Source organism: Miniopterus schreibersii (assembly GCF_964146895.1).
Source record: "Miniopterus schreibersii genome assembly, chromosome: 19".
Classification (NCBI taxonomy): Eukaryota; Metazoa; Chordata; class Mammalia; order Chiroptera; family Miniopteridae; genus Miniopterus; species Miniopterus schreibersii.
Window position 1 is genome coordinate 29,581,583 of NC_138119.1, and position 25,056 is coordinate 29,606,638.

Here is a 25,056-nt window from a genome sequence, read left to right on the forward strand (position 1 = left end):
TCAATATTAAAATCTTTTATTTCTTATTTTAATGGCAGAGACAGAAAATTTCATTTAAGTATTACAGTCTTAAACTAACTGACAACTCACATCTAACTGTACAAAGAAGCCAAAAAAAGTTAGATGAGCATTAGAAATAGCTTTGGAGAGTAATTGTTTCAGTTGCTGCTTTTCAGATGAAAAATGTGAGGCAAGAAGTTAACAGAATTGCTCAGTAATGCAATTACGTTAGGCAATATGGTTTAACATGGTTAGTATGTTTAAAAAATATCTCACAGATTTCTAACAATTCAAAGGCACAGGCATCAGATATTTGTTAATCACTTTGAGCACCAACCTACTCTATTCTGGGGAAAAAAGGATTTAGAATTTTTCTTATGAAGGCATTTTTAATTTCAAGCAATGCTAATTTTCAAACAGTTAATTTCTAGTCCTGTTTTAAAAGATACTATTCCCCAAACTCAAGAAATAACAGAGATTTGCTAAATTTCCAACTAAGAAACCATTGAGTATCTTTTTATATATTTGTGGACTACTTGTCCCCCACACCTGCCACCCCCTCACCCCCTTTTTTTTTGAGTGATCTGGATAAATATCTTTTGCCCATTTGGGGAGAGGTAGGGGAGAGTTGGTGTTTGAATTATTAACTCTCAATCAAGCCTGCTACCCTTTGTCTGTGATATGTTGCAATTTATTTTCCCACTTTGTCAATTGACTTTTGGGTTATGCTGGGTTTTTGTTGTTGTTTTTTTTTGTTTTTGTTTTTTTGTTTTTTTAATCTCTTGCATGATTTTAAATTGAACTTCTAGTTGAGGTCCAGTTCACTATTTATATTTATCAATGCAAATGTGGTAGAATACACTTTACAAACAACAAATAAAACCAGGATTACACAGAAGTTAGCAGTAGTCATACACAAATCTATTCTTAAGTATCCAGAAAGATTCTGATATTTTCTAGCATGGCCCATAATATCATGCCAAATAAATTTTTGATCTATAAGGATGTGAATTTTTTGGAGACTCTAGGGCTACTTGTTGAGAATGTGTCAATACTTGTTATTAATTTGATAAATTCTTAAAAGTCATGTTTCTCAGTAAATTTAGTGTATTCTGAATCTATTCAAAAGTAAGCTAGTTACTTTTATATAAAAAATTTCCTTTTATTAAAATCTAAGTTTGTTTTTTTAAACAGAACATAGTACAAAGTACTTTTGAAAAAGAGCTTAGAAAATATCCAAAGCTTATTTTTTCACTCAAATATTTCTCTTGAATATTCTTAACCCATCTTCCCTGTAATCATGTAATGACTTTTTAATAAACAGAAATTACTTATTTTTCTTTGAGAAAGTGATAACTGATATATTTTACTCTAATATGTCTAAAAGGAATGGATTCCTCTATAAACAAAAAACAAGGTATTTAAGCAAGAAAGATATGTATGTATAAAGACATATATATGAAGAAAGATGAACAGAAAGTGTATTAAAACATTAACAGTGGTTATCATTGGGTAATATAATTATATGTGACTCATTTGTTTTTCATATATTCCTCCTGCATTTTCCAAATTCTCTTTAATGAGTTCATTCCACAGTACAGTTAACACTTGAACAACACGAGTTTGAACTGCCTGGGTCCACTTATATGTAGATATTTTTCAATAACTATACCATTGGCCCTCTGTATCCTGGGATTTTTGCCTTCAGGATTCAGCAAACTGCTGTTCAGAAACAGCATTTCCACTTAGGTGGCACCACTTAACCCCCACATTGTTCAAGGGTAATTTATATAAACAATTAAAACTAACAAAGAAAAATGACAAACTTGTAAACAGAAATCCTAGACAACACTTTCTTCCTTTAAGCAACTGAGACTATTTCTATGTCCTAAGTGCAGTCTTTCCCCTGACTGGACAGTGTGTGCTTTCAGCGCAAAGAAAGAAGGTGGGGTGACAGTGTCCAAACTACCAGGAGGGAGCTTCCTTAGGAATTGGGAGAGCTTCAGCCTCTTCACATGCGCGTGTTGGCATCTCTGTGAAGTCACTTCAAGGATTTTATGAGCCTCAGATCTCACTTTGTTGAAATAAATTGACTCGTTCCAACGATCATTTCAATTCAAGCTGTTCTCTGGCTTTATAGTATTTTGTGAAGGAAGGACACTGAAATAAAAGGAATTTTTATTTAGATGACAGCATGGTTGAAAATTGAACTACCCAAAATTTATATGCTGATAATCATGATGCTGACATTACAAATAAATTACAAGTTTAAAAGAAGTGTTTATTGCCGTCTGTTGTGGTAGCTATGTAGGGCACAAGAGAGTCTGACATAAATTGAGATGCTGAGTAGATAAGAGAGATTAATAAATATATCGACCATTCCCCATTGCTTCTTTTGTCAAAGGAAAAGTGTTCTCAGAGTTGAACAACTACATAAAAAGAGCCCTGTTCCAGAAAACCTACAGATCCACTGTAACACACAAAATCTTTCCTCCAGGCTCTTTTCTGAACCTGGCTGTGTCAGGGAAAGTAAACAGGATCTGGTAGTTTGGAGGAGGGTCAGCTTCAGGTAGCCTGTCCTCCTGCCCTTATAGCCAAGGTTGAAAGGAGGTATTGCATAGCCCAAAGTATCCAAAGGCTTCCTGGGCCATGCTGAAGCCCCTTCTCTTTGTTAAGGCCAGGAAAACTGTCCTTCCACCAAGGGACAGACTCCCATCAGCTCACCTGACACCCTCAGTAAGTACCGCCACCTGACCCTTCATCACTGTTCTCTTTTAGCTCACAAGTGTTCCCAAACATCATATGTCGCCTGCATCATCACTGAGCGTTCTCACGCTCTTCCACACGTGCTGAGTCTTTGGAGTCTGCCTCCTTACCTCTCTCACCTTCTCTGACCATGTACCTGGCCTGAGTGCACAGGTTCGCAGCTTGGTATAGACTCTAACTCACTCCTCGTCTATGAGATGTTGCCACAAATGATTAACCTTCTCCTGTACAACACCTGTGGTCAAAATTCCAATCTTAAAATGAAAATTTGAGATAAATTTATTAAGGAATTCTTACCTCTTTATTAAAAGGTGACCAACAGTCAATATACACAATCTGAGATGCACCTTGATGTAAAAGAATGTTTCCAAAAAGTTGAGGATAAATAAAGTTTAAGTAAATTCATTCTCAAATACTTACTGAATACTTCTCATTTGATTAAGTCTATATTCAGAAATTTTAGGAAATTAAAAAATATGGTCCTTACTCATAAGTTAATTTAGCATGGGAGAGAAAACACACAAGCACAACGTATGGTAGATTATAAGTGACCACTCAGTGTTTGGAGAACCAATGAATGACCAAGTGAATGAACGCAATAGAGTTAATAGGTAAAAAAACAACAAATGAAATGTTGAATACTGAGGGATCTATTTATATACAGTTTTTAACAATGGGAAGAATGGTTGTCATTTGGCGAAACCAAAACCACATCAATATAATCTTAAAGTATAACCCTGCAAATGTAAAATAATATTCAGAGTAGCTTAATAATACTAACCACTGAGTGGAGGGTGTTACAAGTAGTTTTTATATTTTTATACAGGGTATCTCCCCAAAATGTATACATACTTTGAATGATGATAAAGTCAGTGTCTTTGTTAACATACAGTTCATTTTCAAAATTTAGAAGAGTCCGCAGAAATGAATTTTTTATATCAATGCCTGTTTTCAAACTGATGACCGTTCTGGTCCAGACTGATAATGCAAAGCGATGGAGTTGCAAAGATCAAGAATCATTTGGTTTGGTATTTGTGGGCCCTCAATTCATTGCCTGCGGCTGTTTTGTACCATAAACTTTATTTTTTATGTATCCCCATAAAAAGCAAGTCTAGTGGCACTTTGGGATAAACTTTCTTTGTTCAAAGCTTAGTCTGGCTTCACCCCATTATTTCAAATCAGTTAAACCTGAAAAGAAGTAAAAATTAAGTGAGTTATCAGCTGTCAAAGTATGTATGTGGTTTTGGGGACACCCTTTTTTCTCAGTATTTTCGATGCTTTCAATAATAAGCAATATTAGCCTTGAAAGAAAATAACTTATTTTAAAAATTGGAATAGACAGGGAGTGCTTTCAGTTCAAAGAGAAACATCATTTGGACTGGATTTATTTGAGAGAGCTTCTTGGGTCAGTGACTCCTGAGCTGGGTTAATGCAACTTAGAACGGAAGAAAGCCGGCAGTGTTTTAGGCAGGCAACCTGGCAGAGATAAAGCGAAATCAAATGATATTTTAAGCAGTCTTCTGGAATAATTTTAACTAAAATTGTATAAAGACAGACATTCCCCTCACACTCTGGTTATTTAGTCTGTTTCTATTTGGTGGCAGCGTGGCTGACTATGAATCAGTTTTGCAGAACTTTTCCATTAAAGTAGCCTAATATTAGAGGGAAACAAAAACATCACCCCAAGAGCCTTGCAGGCTAACTTAAAGCATCTGTGTCTTATTTTATCTTTAAATCTTCTCTATTATTTTCCTCCTGCTCCTTATAATGTGTTTGCGTTAATATAGAAATAATACTATTTTCCCTTCGAACTATTTGAATAACCTCAGAAAAACATATCCTCCTAGTTGACCATACCATTTTCACTCATGACTTTCATATCCCCTTCGTATAGAAGCCACACTTCCCACACTTGGTACACTAGCCACACTTTTTCCAGTGCATCGACATGTATATGCTCCCTGCTCACTAGTCACAGAGTAGCCACTTGGGTTATCAGATGGACTGTCATGCATCACAGTGCTTGTGTTCAAGTAACCCTTATTCTACCTAATAATGTCCCCAAAGTGCAAGAGTAGTGATGCTGGCAATTCGGTACACCAAAGAGAAGCTTTAAAGTGAAAGTTTTCAACTTCAGAAAAGAAAAAAAATTCATATTCTGAGGTTGCTAAGATTTACAGTAAGAACAAAATCTTCTACCCAGGAAATTATGAAGGAGGAAGAATAAAGTTGAGCTAGTTTTAATGTCACACCTCAAACTGCAAAAGTCATGGCCACAATGAGTGATAAGTGCATAGTTAAGACGGAAAAGTCTTTAACCTTTATCATAGGTACATATGTATAGGAAAAAACAGGACATTTAGGTTCAGTACTACACACAGTATTAGGAGTCAACTGTGGCCTTAGAATGTGTGCCCCCCGGATAAGGGGAGGACTCCTGCATTCAGCTCTGCTGCTGCAGGGCGGAAGCAGGCACAGACTGCAGGGGTGTGGCTCTGTTCCAATAAAAGTTTATTTACAAAATCAATTACTTTTCAGTGCAGTGGTTTTTAATACTCACTTCTCTGTTGTGTGCCACTGTGGGTTGTGGTGTAATTTCCCTTTTCTCCCCAAGCCTTTAGCGAACAGCTGAATATTTACTGCACAACAGCTTGGGGTTGGGCTACGGGAACAGGGGGAATGAAGGGATAAGACGTGGTAACAAGCCCAAGTGGAGGGGTACAGAAAGGAGGGAGCAGTCAGGGGTTCAGGTGAGGGACAGAATTCAGAGAAAGTGGGAAAGCAGGGGGAGAGGTCAAGTGAGGCCAGCAAGGACCCTTAAGGGATCCTGTACATTGAAGGGAAGCCGGAGGAATTGGAGGGGCACCCAAGTGGCAAATGCTTGGGTTCCACAAGGGAAGAAAAGCTTGCTACTTCTCAAAGGTTCACAGCATCAATGTGTTATTGTTGTAATTAGCTAGTTATTCATATTAATAATAGGAAGAGAGCAAAAGGGAGGCCAGACATTATAAGCATGGTCATCTGGGCAGCTTAACCAAGAAGCTGCAGTTTCACACTCCCCAGGGAACCACCTGTCCATTCCCAGCAGATCACTGGGGGAAGGGATTGAACTAAGGGGGAGCTCGGTGCATTTGTAGTGAAGTCAGGGTCACATGAGGAAGGTGCTTGCATATCAGTCTAGCCCGAGGAACAATGGATTGGCTGAGGGGTGGACCCCAATGCAAGCCTACAAAAACTTGGGAATACATAATCTCCACACAATGACTTCCCTCTCTCTTGTTCTGTTCTTGTGCTCTGGAGCACTCACTCCATGACCCACACTCACCCCATGCCCTCGCCTGTTCTCTCTTCACAGCCATGTGGCCTTACAAGCCATGTGGCCCATGCCATGCAGACTTGGCATGCAGTATGATGGACTGGACTGGACTTTAATATGGAGAGGAGACTCTGGGCAATGGCCTTAATTCTAGCCCTACTGAAGCCAAGATTGGACTTCTTCCATGGTGAGCCAGACAGAGACGGGACCTTGGAAGGGAATCCCTTTAATTTTGCATCATCAATAAAGCTTTCCATGCAGTCTTACCCTCCTGTGGTGGCCTCAGGAAATTGTTTTCCCCACAGCACCACAAGAACTCCATATCCACCAATAACAAATGTACAAAAATAGAGGAATGCTTTGAAAACAGTGCCTATGCACAGCACTGATAGAGTCCTCATCCCAAATCACGGGAAACAACAGTTATCCAAGAAAAGACACCACCACCTCCTGAAGTACTTTCGAAGGTCTTTGGCATCAGTGATCTACCTGGTGCAATACAATTATTTAAATCCTGTTTCCACTTTGGATACTTGAGTTGTTGGAAACATTTTAAATTCAATTTGTGTGTTCGGTACCTGCCATGTTCCTGATTTGTTTGCAGACTTTGAGCATGATCACAGCTGCCTCCTTGGGGATGTAAACAGATATTCACTTCTTTAGGTTTTTCATCTGTATTACTGCTAATTGGCAGGGGAGAAAAAGATGGAAAAATAACTTAATTATACACATTTTAGCTTTGAAAGAAGGTAGTTGGTAGCTTTCATTTTGAAATTTAGGGCCTAATTTGTTTCAGGTTTCAGAGATCTTTGTAAGGTCTCTAAACAGAAAAATGTAACCAAGCCACACTTCTAAGTAAAAACTTGGATTAGAAAACAATACTGAAACCATTCTATATGTTGTGTCAGAACTCTAAACTGCTTATAGACAAGTGCCCATGCCTTAAAACAACACATTTCCCTATTAGTAAATAATAGAGGTTTTAAAATATTGTTACAACAAGATTGTGACATTTAAGCTTCACAATGTAAAAGGCTTTGCACTGCAATCTTACACAGGGCTCCCCCCCAAAGTGAAGATACACGTTCCGTATTTTGTAAATACCTATAGTATGGAAGGTAGCAGTTGTTGTCAAGAAGGTTTATAAGAACTGACAGTTTAAGAGGTAGTCAATCACTTTTAAATGTCCTTAATAACAGTCATGTAGAAATAACAATTGCTAACATTCTGTGACATTCATCATAAGGGAGGCACTGTGTTAGGTGAGGTAGAAGCTATTGGTAGCCCTATTGTTCAGGTAAGGAAAAGACCTTTAGAGGGACTGAGCATCTTGCCCAGGGCTTCACAGCTAGTAGTGAGTGTGAGCAGGTCTTAGTGCCTGCAAAGCCCATGGTCTTATGTGATAAGCTACGCTGTGTCTCGGGGTTATTTAATGAGCACTTCATTTTACATGAATGAAATGCTAAGTCATACCAGTGTCTTTAGATTTCAAGTGTGCATTGATGTTAGGGATTTAAGAATGGAAGCGCAAAGAGCACATTCACTCCACCGCTTTCCGCTGCTTCCTCATTACCCAGGCATTACCCAGTCTTTACCCTCTCGTGGAAATAGGTGAGGGCACCGCTTGAGACAAAGACTGTGAGTCAGGGGCCAAAGTTTTGACAGGATAGGGAAGGGCAAACTTGAGATCCATGTATGGAGGAGTCAAGAGTTGTACAGCTCTGTGGGGTGGGCTCCCAAGGGGCAGTGACTAAGCGGTTAGGTGAGTAATGGCCGGAAAGTCATCTGGGATGAGGAGTGGTGCATGGGGTGTGAGGGAAAACAGCCTCAGTGAGCATATGTTGAATGGATGGCTATCTAGTTGGTTAACCATGGTTATGAGGGATTGTATGCCGTTTTACAGAAAGATATTGATTCAACATACCCAAGTAGCTAAAACAGATCCAATCACATAGAGGTGGGGAGGGGAGGTATATATGAAAGGAAAAAAAGGAAATATTCCAGTTTTGTACTATATGCAGTTCTGGAAACTGAATTTTCAATAATACAGATTAAGAAATACACAACTAAAATTATCAGTGGAATAGATGAATGGATTCAAGATTTTGAGTCAGATAATTGGGACTAAAACCCTAACTCGTAACAATATCCTACTGGTATGATTTTAAGCAAGTTGCTGAATTTCCGTGAATCTCAGAGTCTCTGTGCTTTGGGACAACACATTTTTGTCCTTACTTACCTCACGGAGTTGCTTTGAGGTCCAAAGAAGACAATAAATGGTAAAGCATTATGTAAACAAACATGTTAGGTTTTGCTATTCTCATTATTAATGTTGACTACTGCACAAAGTAGAGGTCAAAAATCATTAAATAAAAATTATTTTGAGTGCCTATAGGTGGTCCCTGCTCACAAGGAGCTCATTGTCAGGGGAGGGGGATGGTGAGGAGTGTTGTGGAGACCAAGAACGTAAGAGATAAATTAACAGAGTTGAAGAAATTCAAAGAAGGGAGAGGAAGAAAATGACTAGATTACTGACAAAAATTTCTGCTGTGATACTCTAAAATTTTTACATTGGCATTATTTGTGAAATGTTTGAACTTCAGTTTCTGTAATGCTTCTTTAGGAGACTAAATTTGTTTAGAAAACTTCACCTAAATTTATAAACTTTTTCTCATTGGTATAGAATTTGCCAGTTAAGCATATAACATTGATTTCTCTGACTTTGACCTCACTGACTCTATTATAATTAAAACAATTAATACAAAAGCTGTGTATGTTCTCTTCCTAATCAAAGATGTTTCTTTATTTAGATCTTAATTTTTGAAAGGTTTTTGTAAGTTTAAAAGGTAAATGGTGTTAATAAAAGATTTATTATTTAAAAATACCCAATGCAGAGCCTCAATTCTTCCACACTGGCAGCCTGAGAGATGTGTGCCAGCGGGGCACACTATCTAACTTCCAGTGCCCTGACTGGGTCTGTGTGTAGTGGGAGAATTCTGGACTGTCTCAGCAAAACTGGGATAACAGCTGGAAATTGGAAAAATTCCTTTTACCCGTTTTCTCTTTTGTAAAACTCAAGTCCTTCTTAAAATTCTGAGCTTTTAGAAAAAGCATTCTTAGTATCATGTATATATTTCTTTTAGTGTGAACACTTCTCTATGCATAATACACATCACAGGCCTTCTTTATAAGAATTACTATATCTATTTATGTAGTAGTTTTTTTGAGATTTTCATTTACTTCTGTTTGGCTTCCAAGAGGTGGCAAGTGCAGTAATAGACATTTCCTAGGAGAGCAGTATGGCTATACTGACCTGTTTCTGCGCTTTAGAATCATCCAACAGGAAACAATGATGGCTACGATAAAGACACCACCAAAGGACACACCTAGGCAATAGAACAAGGTAATTAAGTGCATGCAAAACATAACCCAGAGGTTTTCACCTCTATCTTAATATCTAGTCTCTTAAGAGGTTGCCAATGATTTTTTAAAAATGTAACTAAATTCTGGTTTAAAAAACACCGACAGGCTTACCTTTAAGATTTCCCCTGGCTTCTTGTTTAATCTAGCACATTAGTGTTACTTCCACAGGGTTAGAGATCAGGAGTGAGCAGAGCAGTTTTGTAACCTTTAGTCCAATAGCAGCCTTTCAATATGTGAGAACAGCCCCAGGGCTCCTGGGCTCCTGGGCTCCTGGGCTCCAGCTCTCCAGGGCCCTGCACGTTTCTTGTGTAAGGCACCAGAGCAATTCCATAGGACAGACTCTAGCAATTCCCTCTGAAGTAAACTCTATCATAACACTCTCCTCTTACATACTCAGATCTCAGAAATGGGCTTAGAAAATTGGCCTTGTGGCTTCCAGTTTGTGCAAGTGGGCACGACTACCACCTGAAGAATATCCCCAGGTTGTATTCCGCAGCTACAATAAAAGGAGATGGATGCTGGGTCATTTTTAATGGTTCAAAGATAGTGTCCAACCTTTGATAGAAACACTCACTCTGTATGCATATGGGGATACCAGGTTTGCCACACCGTGGCCCGAGTTTATCACTATTTCCTTTCTAAATGAAATAGCAATGTAAGCTATTTTGACCTCTCTTTTTACATTTCCTTCATTATAAGTGAATACTTACTGTTAAAGGCGCTAGAGTTTCTCAGCCAACCCTTTAAAAAACTTACCAATAGCGAGAACATTACGTGGGCCTAAAAGGAAGACAAAGGTCACAAAAGCATCAGTCTAGCATTCAACATGATTAAACAGGAGCCCTCAGCCAGTGACAATTTATCCTAATTTTTATCATCACACAGTCCAAGTGTGTGCTAATATAAAAAACGATTGGTTTTACTCACTCTCATCTTACCTTATGTATTCATTGGTCTGTGTTTTTTTTTCCTTTTTTACCTACTATTTTATCCTAAAATTAATAGAACTACTGCAAAAATAAATGTAGAAAACAGAACAAAAGAAAAATATCACATGTAATTCTCCTACCGTGAAAGGCTTTGGTACATTCCCTTCTGGGACATGTTCCCATGCATCTAGGTTTTTACATATAGATAGAACCTCTTTATCTATCTAACCTTTGAACAATTGCATTAAACACTCAATCAATATGTGTTAATGTTTTTTGTTTTGTTTTGTTTTTTTAAATTTATCTTTATTGTTAAAAGTATTACAGATGTCCCGTTTTTCCCCCATGGACCCCTTCTACCCCACCCCCACCCCGCCCCAGGCCTTCCCCACACTATTGTCCCTGTCCTTGGGTTATGCACATATGCATATCAATTCTTTGGTTAATCTCCCCACCTCCCCACCCTCCTACCCCCACCTTCCCTCTGAGATTCCTCGGTCTGTTCCATGCTTCTATGTCACTGGATCTGTTTTGTTCATCAGTTTATTATGCTCTTTAGATTCCATGTGTAAGTGAGATCATGTGATATTTGCCTTTCTCTGACTGGCTTATTTCGCTTAGCATAATTACAACCACTACCACCACCACAACTACCACTACTGCTACTTGAATGATAACACTATTAACTCTTCATTATATTTTTCACATATTTCTTATCTCTCTACTGATCTCTTATTTACTTTCCAAAGTACGTGCATAAGCTGTTTAAGTCAAATTTGTTCATCTTTTATGGTTTTCTCGATCATATCAAAACATTCAAAGAGTTGGCCTTCTTCCGGTGGTTTGATAAATATTCTTTTATTTTTATTTTTTGCCTTAGCTTTTCTATATTGACTTTTAAAACTTTAACTCTTTATTACATCTGGTACTTTTTGTAAGACAAAAAGAAAGGTTCTAAGTTTGTTTCGAGGCTACATATATTATTTCATCATCTTTACCTTCCCTGTAGGTTGATGCTGCCTCAACTATTATATTTCATCTGTAAAATACTTTTACTTTTATTTACAATAACCTGTATTTTATTAATATCTATTTTGTTCCACTTATAAAAATAAGTCTATTTTGTGCTGGTTTAAAGTGATTGATATATTGTGGCTTTATATTGTGTTTTAGCTTCTGGTAGGGTGGTCCTCCTATCATGAGAGTTTTCTGTCTTTCACAACCACATCTTCAGAATGCTCGAAAGGCATTCATTCAGTCAGATAGGCAGTGAACTTTTTGCCAAAGTGAATATAATTTAATATTAAGAGAATTATGAGTTTATAATTTGGAAATATCATTTGTAAGTCAGATTAACTAGCACATTTGAGGGATTAAACATAAAAAAATCTTGAACAATTTTGGTATTCACTACTATAAATAAAAATCATAAGACTGGATGGGGGAGGCCTAGCACTAACTTAGATTAAGAAGAGTTACTCAGTGTTAATTTTGCTCATCAGCTCCCTGATGTACACAAGTTCAGGGTTTAGAGTTCTCTATCTTATATTACCCTCTAGTTGCCAGCAGAGCTCCGTGACACATGATTTCTAAATCTGCTGAATCCAGTTGTACCAGTTTAAAACCCTGTAGCCTACAGCAGTGAGGGAGACCCAACCGCTGGTCTCAGAGACTTGGAAGGTGCTTCCTGACTCAAGCTGAAATTCTTGAAAGCCTGCTCTCTTACCCATGTGCACTTGACTATTGGGCCCCGGGCTATAAACAAATCATTACTGTGGGATGAATGCAACAATAGAGTGATTTAGACAAAAAAGTTTCAGAGGGGTCCCCAAGGAGAGTTGGATGGGTTGATAAGTGAGAGGCGAACAGGCTTGTTTGCCTCCCATTGCTGAGGGCCTTGGAGAAGAATTAAGGGCTCCTTTTGCACTCCTTAGCATACCATGTGCCATAACATCACATCACATTCGATGAGAGCATAGATGAATGAATAAACTGTGCCATGACTGGCAAGGACCTACATTCCTTGTACTTGCTCTTACCCTTACGAGATGTACATATGGCCAGAGGTGGATGCCATGTGTTATTCAACTGGCACTGGCTCCAGGGACTGCCTTCCAGAGTATATCCATCTTTACACTCCAAGGTTACATTATCTCTATATTGAAATTCTTTGCTCATTTCCAACTCCTTTCGGATTCCATTCATGAATTGTGGGAGGCTACATTTTACCTCTGAAATTAGAAAAATTAGAAGAAAATTGATATCTTATTGATAACTGTTAGTTGTATCTACCATAATGGAAAGATCTATGACCCCAAACCTATTTTCCCTTCAGCAAAGATTGGCCATTTTTTCAATCAAGAAAATTAATATTCCCTTCCCAAACATCTTATGAATTAAGATTCTCTGACTTTATTTTCTTAGGCAAAGTAAAGGAATATGGAATGTACTGTAATCCACTTTTAATTGTGAGCAACTCTGAAACTGGGAAGTTGTGGAAAGATTAGGAGTTAGGGTCACCATGCTCTAGCCTGGATCCCTTGGGTCAGACCACAAGGAAGCAGGAAGGTCATATGAACTCTCTTTAGGAACACAGCAAATACCGCTTTTGCCTCTTGATTAAATGCCTGTTTCTGGTTCATTTCTACACATAGAACAAAGACATTAGTAAATCATGATTCTGAATTTAAAATATCAAGTGTCAGCTTAATTTGCTTTCACTCATTTAGCTCAACCTTACTTGGCTTTCTTCTCTGCCCAGCAACACCTTCTTCAATTTAAGCAGCCTGTTTTTCAGTCATAAGAGTCTAATTTCTTTTTTTCTTTATAAAACCCAACCAGGTAAAGTGCTAATTATCACAGTATGGTCTGTTGTCTTTCTACATCAGATTATTCTAGTGGGTTTGTTAAAAATAGACCTCTAGATCCCAACTCAAAATATCAGAATCAAAGTTCTTGGGGATGTAAATTAGGAAACTATCTTTTTAACAAGGTTCCTGGCTGATTTTGCTAATGCTAAAAATCTAGAATGAATAAGTCATGTTTAAAGAGAATAGTTATTAAGGTAAAATTAATTTTACTTAAATGAAGAGAGCAGCTGCCAGGATAGTAGGATACAATTCTTTTATTTTCATGACAACTATCCCAGAGTCCTAATCTGAATAATTAATCAATGGACTATTCCCTGAATCTTCATGCTTTGTATGTAACTAAAGCAAGGAGGAGCCTGGCCTGTGTGGCTCAGTTGACTGGGCCTCATCCTGTGCACTGAAAGGTTGCCAGTTTGATTCTGGTCAGGGCACATGCCTGGGTTGTGGGCTCGATCCCCAGTAGGGGGTGTGCAGGAGGCAGTTGATAGATCGATGTTTGGATCTCACATTGATGATTCTCTCTCTCTCCCTCTCTGTCTAAAAAATCAATTAAAAAATCTTTTTTAAAAAAGGAGGGATGAGCTTTTGGTTTCTGCAGAGCCACAGGGCCTCTGTAAGTGCCATCCATTCTGGCAAATAACCAAAACAGAGTCACTTGTCATCACTGAAGTGGGCCACTTCTTCTCTGTCTCTAAAATTGAGGGGTAAGAGGCCAAGGAGGGTTTCTGAGGCCGTTAGGTCAGGGAGGGCCATAAATTCCTGTCACCACAGTAGCCATAAGACTAACTCATCCTTAACGTTAGAAATACCTCATCCCTGCCCTTACATAGTATTTGAAAAATGAAACAATAGAAGAGAAACAAGCAAAGCAAAAATCACTTAACTTATAGTTTTGAAAAGTCAAAGTCGAAAGAGCCACATTTAAAAGGAGACAGTATACACGGACAATGGTGGGGAGGGGGACTGGGGAGGAGGGTGGGATGGGTCATTGGGGAGATAAAAGGACATTTGTAATATTTTAAATAAAAAAAATAGGTTTAAAAAATAAAATAAATAAATAAAAGGAGACAGTATAGAGTGCAGAGTTTGAAAGCAGGGACTGAGCTGGGTCCAATCCTAGCACCACCACTCTTGAGCTTCGGATCATAGACTAGTTACTGGATCTCTCTATACCTCAATATCCTCCTCGGTAAGACAGCAGAAGTGATAACCCCACCCCACCAGATTCTTCTGGAGATGAACACAAATCACTTCTGTAAAGATCTCAGTAACATGCCTAGTTAGAGATACGATTTTTAATTCCACATTTTGCGGCTTTTTAGAATAATGCCAACAAATATTTTAAGTCATATTTCACTCCGCAAACATAGACAGGAATAACAAAAATAATTCCTGGGACTTGTTGCAAGGAAGAAGAAATAAACACCTTACTTTTGGTCTTGGAGATTATAGTGAGACTCCACTTCCAGTAATTCTGGAACTAATTGCTCTCGACCTCACTTCTACTGTCCTCACAACAGAGTGCTTCTAGTCGCTTATTGACCTCCCAAGGGCATTTGTGAGGACCACCTGTGATTCTCTGAGATCCTTTAAAGCTGAGCTATTTTATCAGGAAAAAGCCCGTAAAGCATTTTGAATTAGTGATTGATGTCTATTATATCACTGAAATTCCATCGGTCCTTCCTGGTTATTTGGTAGAGTTGAGGATATTTGGGCAGCCTTCCTTCCCACTGTCTGCTCTGCTTTCCTCTTCTTCTACTGATACTCATTTCACCATCCTATCAGGTAGGATCTCAGCCTTATTAGCCTCATGCCTCAATCTTCCACAAAAACCCAGCAAAAGAAGAGATACCTTTGCAATACTGATCAAATTGGGTCCAGGTTCCCTCGTGCGTACAGAAAATGAAGGCTTTTCCCACTAACAGGTAGCCTGGGTCACAAGTGTAACTGACTATCATCCCAGGAAGATACAGAGACACACGTCTTCCAATGTGATGCCCATGGTGCATCTCGGGCGGAGGTGGGCATGCTAAGAGCAAGGAAAGACATTCAGTTAAACACAGAAGTATGAACACGCCAACGCATCTAATAATATCCCTGACTATTAGAGCCGCATGAAGACCCAGGCAGGCAGGCCTCGAGGCACTGAATGTTTGTGGATCAGTGGGCACACTAAACCCAGGCCTCTCAGCCTTTAAAGAGGATCATATGTATTCTTTACCTGCAGGCTGCACCACATAGAAATACCACCGGATCTACAAATTACCAAGTCAATGCTGTCTGTCCTTGCTGGAGGACAGAGCTTGTGTGGACAATCACAGCCACAAAGGAGCTTCTCATGGCCGGGTACTGTCACTTAAAGCTAGAAATACATGGAAAAGGAAGGACCTACAGAGGCCAAGAGCACAAGCATCCACGTCACTTCTCTGGGGCATCCTGAGTTCCTTTTGCTAAAAGTGAGATGAAGGGTCAGCAAAATGTAGCAAGGGGCTGAGCAGACACTTAGAACAACAAAAGGAACACAAGTGCCTACATGGGACTTTCCTGATCATTTCTATAGCATTACCCATTTTGAAGTAAATTACTCTATCAACACATACATTTTGCTCTGCACATCCTCTAGAATAAAAACAACTAGTACTAGAGATGGCACAATTAAATATTTCCATTGGCATTGGTTTTCATTGTTTTTAAAATATTCTCTGTAAACTCTGGGCCTCACTGATTCTCTCTACCCTCTACTATTTGACAATTATTATTATCAAAGATAACAGATAGTGGAGCTAGTGTTATGTTTAGAGTGTTTATATCAATTTCCTAGTCCTTGTACATGCAAACACACTCACATACACACCCTTTCCTTAAGTTCAGGAACTCCCATTATTTACAAGCACCCAGCAGGACCTAAGTGGATGAAACTTACCCCTGGAGCAGCTTGGCAGCTCAGGCACCCATGTATTGTTGGGCCAGCATTGCACAGTGTTGGACCCTTTCATGACAAAACCAGGCTGACATCGAAATCTCACGATCTCATTTAAAGAAAATAAAGTCCTATTTCCTGATACTCTAATCCCGTTTTCAATTTCTGGGGTTGTGCATCTACTGGCAGAAACACACTGTGGAGGGGGGCTGCTCCAAACCCCAAGCTGATGGTCTTTGCTGGTACAATATATTGATTGCTCTCCCACGAGGTCAAACAGCTTTTCTCCATATGGCCCAGTGTAACACTGGTAAGTTACCACTGTTGCATATTGAAAAACATTTCCACTGCTGCTGGAGAAGTTTCCATTGAATATGGTTGGGGGTGGCTCGCAAGATATACCTGGGATAAGGAAAAGTATGGTAAACAACAGCTCAAGTTTTCATTTTTAAGACTATTTTTTAGTGTAGTTCTGGGTTCCGAGAAAAATTAAGGGGAAGTTATAGAGATTTTCCACATGCTCTCAGCCCCTATACATGCATAGCTCCCCCATTACTAATAGCCCCCACCACAGTGGTATGTTTGTTACAGTTGATGAACCTATATTGACACATCATAATCACTCAAAGTTCACAGTTTACTTTCAGATCACTTCTGATGTTCCATATTCTGTGGGTCAAATATATAACGGCATGTGTTGATCACTGTGGTATCGTGCAGATTCAATGAGTGCAAGACAACTCAGAAAGGCAATTCAATGAACTGAGGAATAAAATTCATGAACAGAAAGAGTTCTTTACCAAAGAGAGACTGAAATTTTAAACAAGAACCAGACAAATTCTGGAGATGAGATTCAGTGAGTCTGATTAAGAATAGATGAGAGAGCTTAGAAAACTAGGCAGATCAGAGCAAAGAAAGAACTAGTGACCTGGGAGATAGGAATTGAGAAATGACTCAGAAGAGGGCAGAAAACTAAGATTTAAAAAAGGTGAAGAAACCCCATGAGAGCTGTCAAAAAACTATCTGAAAACAGCCCTGGCCATTGAGGCTCAGTGCTTAGAGCATTGGCCTGCTCACTGCAGGGTTTTGGGTTCGATTCCCCGTCAAGGGCACATACCTGGGTTGCTGGTTTGATCCCTGGTGAAGGATGTGCAGGAGGCAGCCGATCCGTGTTTCCCTTTCACATTGATGATTCTCTCTCTCTCTCTCTCTCTCCCTCTCCCTTCCTCTTTCTCAAAAATCAATAAAAAAAATCTTTAAAAAAACAACAGCAGAAAACAAAGAGATGTCTCACACCTGTTAGGACGGCTGTCATTAAAAAGACCAGTAGATAAAAGGAAGTCCTTGTGCCCTGTTGGTGGGATGCTAATTAACGCAACTGCTGTGGAATACAGTATGAAGGCTGCTTAAAGTATTAAAAATATAACCACCACATTACCCAGCAATTCCACTTCTGGGTATTTGTCCACAGAAAATGAAAACACTAACTTGAAAAGATATACGCATCCCCATGTCGACTGCAGCATCATTTGCGATAGCCAAGATCTGGAAGCGTGTCCATTGATGGATAAATGCATAAAGAAAATATGGGACGTATATACACTGAAGCATTATTCAGCCGTGGGAAAGGGGGACTTGTCATTTGTCACAACATACATGGACTTTGAGCACATTGTGTTAAGTGACATAAGTCAGATAGAGAAAGATAAGTACTGTATGATATCACTTATCTGTGAAATTTAAAAGAGCCAAACATGTAAAAACAGAGTAAAATGGTAGTTAGCAGGGAATGGTGGATGAGGGGACAGGAGAGATGTTTAAGTGTCTAAACTTACAGTGAGTAGTAAATACGTAATCTCTAGAGGTAGAGTGCACAGGACAGTGAAGAGACAACAATGTTGCATTATCGTCAAACTTGCTAAGAGACTAAGAAGTTAATTATTCCAATTGCTTAAAAGAAAGGCTAATTAGGCAACAAGATAGAGGTGATAATTATGGCTACAGCGGCAATCACATTACAATACGGGAAGGCATCAAATTAACACAGGTATCAAGCTGTACCCTTAAAATGTACAAAATGTTATATGTCAAAATACTTCAAAAAAGATATTATAAAATTGTACGCTTGAAACCTATATAATTTTATTAACCAATGTCACTCCAATAAATTAAATAAAAAATTATTTCAAAAAAGAAAAGACAAATATATAAAATATAAGGCATGAGAAATGAAATAACCAGATCCAGGAATAATAAAATGATAAAAGGCTACTATGTTCTATTACAAAATAATATATATTTTTATATGTTTTTATTGATTTCAGAGAGAGGAAGGGAGAGAGAGAGAAACATCAATGAGATAGTCATTGATCGACTGCTTCCTGCACGCCCCCTGCTGGGGATCAAGCCTGAAACTGGGGCATGTGCCCTGATTGGGAATCTCTTGGATCATAGGTGGATGCTCAACCATTGAGCCATGCTGGCTGGGCAACGTAACAATAATTTTTTAGTTTTAATCCTCACCTGAGGATATTTTTCTATTGTTTTTCAGAGAGAGGGTGGAAGGAAGAGTAAGAGAGAGAAAGAAAGAGAGAGATAAACATCAATGTGAGAGAGACACATCAATTGGTTGCCTCCCCTACGCGCCCGACAGCGGCCTGGGATTGAGCCTGCAACCGAGGCACGTGCCCTTGGCCAGAACTGAGCCCAGGGCCCATCAGTCCTCAGGCCGATGCTCTAACCACTAAGCAAAATCGGCTAGGGCAATGATTTTTAAAATATTGGTGTGACTACACACACATTAACATACACATATATAACCAGTATTGACTCAGTTAAAATACCTTAGAATCGGATACATTTTTCATTAGAGATAACCTTCTACAAAAGGTGTTAGGCCTAGAAAGATTTTTATAGTAAACTGATAATGCCTTGCTAATTTAAATTTTTTCAGAGAATTTAAAATTATGGGCAGGTTAATGAGGCACCTTGTATAACTTCTCATTCATTTCTTTGGATCTTTAAAAGCCAAAGTTAGTGTTAGTGTGTGTGTGTGTGTGTGTGTGTGTGTGTGAATCTGTGAATATAATGAATATGTTCATTGTAGGAATTTTATAAAATATGGACAAACAAAAATAAGAAAACAATAATGGTCCCAAAATAAGTATTCTTAACAATTTAATGTATATAATTTCAGATATGTATGAGTGCACATTCATGTGTGTCCATGGATATATTTTCTAGAGTATCATATATGGTAGCTGGATAATATTCAATGTAGATAAATAGATATAGTGCTTATTTCCACTTGGATGAGGCATCTCAATCTCTAATTTCTCACGGTATACTTTTCTTAAAAATTTATAATCATCTTTAATGAGCCCTATTTCTTCTGTTAACTATTTTCAAACCACCCTGAACATTTAGATTCTTAACATTTGCCACTATTATAAATATTATTGCATTAAATGTCTTTAGACCAAAATCATGGGAAAATTTCACGATTATTTCCTTGGGACAAACTCTAGGAATGGAATTGCTAGGTCAAAGGGTATTTGCATTAAGGCTTTTGCATTTATTCTTCACAAGCCTTCCAGAAGTCTGTGCCCACTTTTACTGCCACCAACTCTGCATGTGATACTGATTCCTTAGCAGCCTAACACTCTCCCAATTTGTAATCAGACAGTCTTCCATGTTCCTCAGAGTTTTGGAGGTTCACGGAGCCAACCAATCAGGACCGACTACAACCAGGGCCTGAGCGTGGAAGAATTCGAAGGAGGGAGAAAGGGCAGGATGACCAGGGCCTTGGGGAAATTCTTAAGAAGGATACGTTTTTCTTTCATTCTTCAGAGTAAGAACAGAAAGGGAGTCATCTGTCTCCTTCCTGGGATTGTAATATGCTATTAAGAGGTGGCAGAGACAGGTTGACTTTTCTCTAATGTCTTTTAAATTTTCACAGGAGAACGATCTTTTCACTCTTGAAGTAGGAGAGTAGGGCAATTTTACCTGTTTCAAGCCCATAGTGTCAGATAAATTACCTCCTAAAATTAAAACCAAAACAGGAGAACCATGTAGCACATGGCTCCAGTTTTCAAATATCTGAGAGACTGCTCTGTGCCAGAGGATTCGATTTCTTCTCTGTGACCACAGGGTCAAATCAGGGTCAACTGGAGGGAATTACGGGGGGAAAATATTTCCACTCACTCTCACAAACAGGTGGCTCCTTATTCCAAGTGACAGTACTGCCTGAGAGGAGACAAGCAGCAGATGGGGAGCCAATGAGTCGATACCTAGAAACAAGATGAAAAATGATTAGACCCTACACATACTTCCTATTTAAGTCACCGTGAAAAATAATACCAAGAGGATTTTACAAATTGCAGGACAAATTAAAACATGAGAGAGCACAAGGAAGAAACCCCATCTCCATCTGCAAATTAGTCCTTTATTGCTAAGAACAAGCTTAAATTCCTACTTCTTTAATCCATCTTCATTCCTAGTCCCTCACAACTCAATGCAATAATTGTGTTACTCATAATGGGACATTTTTGTACTTATCTTTAGGGAAACTGACAGAGTTTTTTATCTATGTGTACTTCTGTCAAGGCAATTGTGAGCTCCTCAAAGGCAGAAAATATGTCTTAATGGAAATATGTGCAATCTCTAGCACTGGCCAAAAGACATTTAAGCTTGGGGTGCTCAAAAAATATTTGTTGATTGAAGGAATGAATGATGGCTTTACCCTGAAGATTCAGAGGAAACAGTTCATCATCTTCACCCTTCAGTCGTGAAAGGCAGGGGTATTCAGTCACCCACTGCCATAAAACCGTTCAAAGTAGGCCACACATTTTGGAATATTTTATTCATTATGCCCTATACTGTTACTGCAAGAAATGTCACAGAGGATACTCACAAGCTGGCCAAGTGTTCCAAAGTACAGCAGGGCTCAGGTGAGGTGTCTAATGCAATGTCATGAAACAGTGAGGGAGTTACCGGACCAGCTAAGAACTTTGCCTCCTGATTACTTAAGACACAGTAGTTAAGCATTGGGAGCAGAAACTATTGGTATCTCCCAATAGTATCCACTTTCCTCTCCTCTTAGTAACAGAATCCTGTGTTTTTCACTGGCCAATGCCCACCTTCAATAACGGCTTCATCTCTCGGCTTCCCCTACAGCCGGTGGAGCCATCTGACTACTCTCTTGCTAGAGGGATGGACGTGGAGTGTCTGACAAGCGTCTCTAAAGGGATGGGTCTTACATTCTTCCTTTCCTGGAGGGAGTTTGGACCAGGAGATGAGATGGAGTCTCAAATGGGAACAAACCCAAGATTCTGTGGCTTGTGAAGTCACCATGTGAGGCCTACACTGCTCGCGGTTCTTAACCTGAGAGAGAAATAACCACTACCTTGTTTCAGCTCCTGTTGTTGTGTTTCCCTGTCTTTTAGAGCTTAATCAAATCCTACCTGACAAATCATCTCATCCCGGTGACATAAAGATGACGGGAACCATGTGGGTATAACAAGGACAGTGAATACTTTTGTAGGCTGAGCCAATTTTATATTTAGGTAGTGATTGAATTTTACTTATTAGTAACTTATTTCTTTATTGGCTATGTTGTAAAATCTTTTCAAGTGTGCCAACAAGTATTAAATCTTCAAAATTTCTGCAAACAATTTGAGAGCCTCAGGAAAGAGCCCTAGCAGATTTGGCTCAGGGGTTATAGCGTCGGCCAGTGGACTGAAGGGTCTTCGGTTCAATTCTAGTCAAGGGCACATACCTTGATATGTCTCTCTCACATTGATGTTTCTCTCTCTCTCTCTCTCTCTCTCTCTCTCTCTCTCTCCCCCCCCACCCCTTCACCCTCTCAGAAAAGCAATGGAAAAAATATCAGAAGCAAAAACAGTAGTAAGGAAAGAAGACAATAATACCTGCACTACATGTGTTTCTTCTGCTGTTTTAATTTTCTCTTTGATCAAGATCCAAATCTTTGAATTTTAATTTATTCTTTGCTTATGAATTTCTAGTGTTGCTGTATTGTACTCACGTAGAAGAAATAAAAACACATATAGTGTGGGAATTATTGTTTTTTCGGGAAATATATCTGATTGGTATATATTTTGGGTTCTTGGTCATGTACGACTGTACTTCTGTGACTTTGCTGAGTACAGATATTTTATGGCACAATGTTTCACCTCAAAACACTAATTTCCACTACTTAGTGTGTGGAAGAAAGATTTGATGGCAATCTGATTTTTTCTGTTTATTTTATCTCTGGAGAGTTGCAAATTGTTTAATATCTGAATTTTATACATTTTCTCCATGGGGGGGGGTAGTGAGGACCTCTTATCATTAATCTTGCATTTGTTCAGTAAGCCTTAGGATTCTATCAATCTAGTTTTTTTATTTCTGACCTAGGAAAGTATCTTCCACTCTGGGGTAACTGATACTTCACCAGTTTTTGCTTTTTAATTTTTTTCTTATGTCTCAATATGTATGTGTGTGTGTGTGCGAGTGTGTAATTTCCTGCCTTGTCCTTTGTTTACTCTGGAGAATTTAATCCAGTTTTCTCATGATCAGTTATCTGTTTGGTTTCTTTTTCTTTCTTTTTTTCCCCTTAGAATTCAATCTTCTGATTATTGTTGTTCTTTTAGACTATCGTGTGTTTATTCGTATATAAACTTTACTGATATCAGATCACTAAATCTTATAAATGCCTCTTACTGTTTCATAGGTTCTATGTTACAAACAGATGTGAGAGGTTTCTAATATCCTGTTTTGGAGTTCATTCCCTTATTTATTGAAGTACATGGATTTGCAGAGGAATATTTTCTCTGATGTCTCAGATTGGTCTCTTTTGTTTTCAATCACCCTATCTTCCTTCCCTTGCATGTCGTGATATTTTGTTTTGCTCATAGAAGAAAGAGCTCTAGGCTTATTCACATGGGAGGTGAGAAGGGATTGGAGAAGGGATTGTATGAAAAGGTGTTAACGTCTCCAGGCTCAGGTGAATATTGATTTATCTGAGTTTAAAATTGCTGGATCATAGGCACAACACATAGATCCTAGGTGGCTAGGATAGGATGGAGCCAATCACCAAGGGCAGTTTATGCAGGAAGATGTGATATACATAGGTACCTTGTTTTTCTAAATTTATTGTGGCAACTAAAAATTAGTATACCCTCTTTAATTGCTCTAAGTGGGGGCAATGACTCCTAGCTCAGTTACTGTCCCAAGGAAAATTCAAGAGCAAAAATGCCATTAGTGTCCCCTCTCTGTGTGTATTTCAGTGCTTACATTTCCCAGAACTGCTATTACATAAGATTTACCCTCCCAACCCCTTCTTTAGGGTCCTCCAACTCAGCTACAATACTCGTTGATCTCAGTTTAGGATGTTTGCATGGTTCAATGAGCAGTTTTCATTTTACTGATTTGGCAGGCTGGCCCTTTGTAGCCAGGGGATATCTCACCACATCGCACATGCACTACCTTCAGCAGGAGCGTGGTGCCTTCCCTGGTTTATAATACAGACCCAGATTTCGCCTCCTCTCTTAGATTCTTTTGATCATATGCCTGCGTTCAAGTCCTACTGCTTGCTTCTGGAAGGGGGCAGTAGTCTAGTTTGCCCATCTAAGGCTGAGACAGACATCCACACTGCTGTTCTGCAACTCATATTCCAAAGAGAGTGCTCCTAACTCACCCTTCATTGCAAGAATAAGTAACTGTTGATCCAAAGTGGGTATCTGTGTTTAAATGCACCATGCCATGGACGGGTTCTGGTGGAGTTCCACATGATTTTCCTATGAGAAAGAAGCAGAATTTGGGACTAGGTATAGAGTTCAATTTGCATAGGTTTTTAGGATTCAGACTGGAGTATAGCATACTAAACAGCCTATATATTTGTGATTTTTCCACGGAATTGCCACTTTGAGGAAACTCACCATACAATCTTAGACTTGAGCAGCTACAGGGCATTGCTTTTAAAGGACTACCTTGCATTCCCCAATAAAAGTAATTTATGGTTAAAGAATGGTTTTCTCACCCTACCAGCCTAAATCAAAGGCTTCATAATTTGGAATTTCCCTCCATCTTAGTTAGCTAAGGACAATTCACTGCAGCCCACATAATTTTTTTGGGTGTCCCTCTTTCATTCATTTCATGGTTTTAGCCATTAAAGGTAACCTCCAGGGAATGGAAAAATTTCCTCCAATTCCTTTTGTGTGAGTCCCATGAAATGAATATCTGGTCAAGGTGCAGACACCCAGACAGTAACAAGGGATGACCTACAGATCTACCCTTCATTTAAATATCTTGGGCAAACTTAGATATCTCACCTTCAAAATCCACACAAATCAAATTAGATCCCATTGATGCTTTGACATACATAACTTAGTTCCTAGGATGGGGTTACTCACGTCTACAGAAATCTTCGGCACTTGACCAGACCAAATTTTCTGAGCAGGTGATAGAGAACGTATTCTCAAAATACCCAGGGGAGCATTTATAGTTCAAAGACGTCCCAACTGGAAACTCAGACTCATCAGTTAGGGCCATAGGCGTGGCAAATGGAAATCGTTCTGGAGCTTTACAGTAACCTGGAGACCCAAGCGACAGGAATAGCAAAGTGAGCAATGAGCCTTCCACTCTACCCTTCTTTCTCTTCAATTAAGCTGATATATGGGGTCAAGGAACAGACACTTATAATAATGGAAGAAGACTTATAATAGAAGATTTCCTTCTTGAAGTTACCTTAGGATGTTGCTTTCCAATGACATCTACTGACCAAAATTTTTTTTGCCACGTAAAGACTATTCACCTTTCTGGACTAAAGCAAGA

At 38.9% G+C, this 25,056-nt stretch overlaps 1 protein-coding gene across 1 annotated transcript; it reads right to left on the reverse strand.

The window, feature by feature from the left end:
- LOC308549362 (complement receptor type 1-like) lies at positions 1 to 24,774 on the reverse strand (the record flags this gene model as incomplete). The annotated part of the gene is made up of 10 exons (XM_081121898.1): positions 1 to 2,160; positions 6,661 to 6,765; positions 9,396 to 9,468; positions 10,262 to 10,285; positions 12,474 to 12,665; positions 15,157 to 15,333; positions 16,228 to 16,626; positions 20,428 to 20,513; positions 23,921 to 24,020; positions 24,636 to 24,774. 10 exons carry the CDS (start codon positions 24,772 to 24,774, stop codon positions 2,112 to 2,114), a joined length of 1,344 nt encoding a protein of 447 aa, XP_080978024.1. The 3' UTR covers positions 1 to 2,111.
- Positions 24,775 to 25,056: the final 282 nt, after the last annotated feature.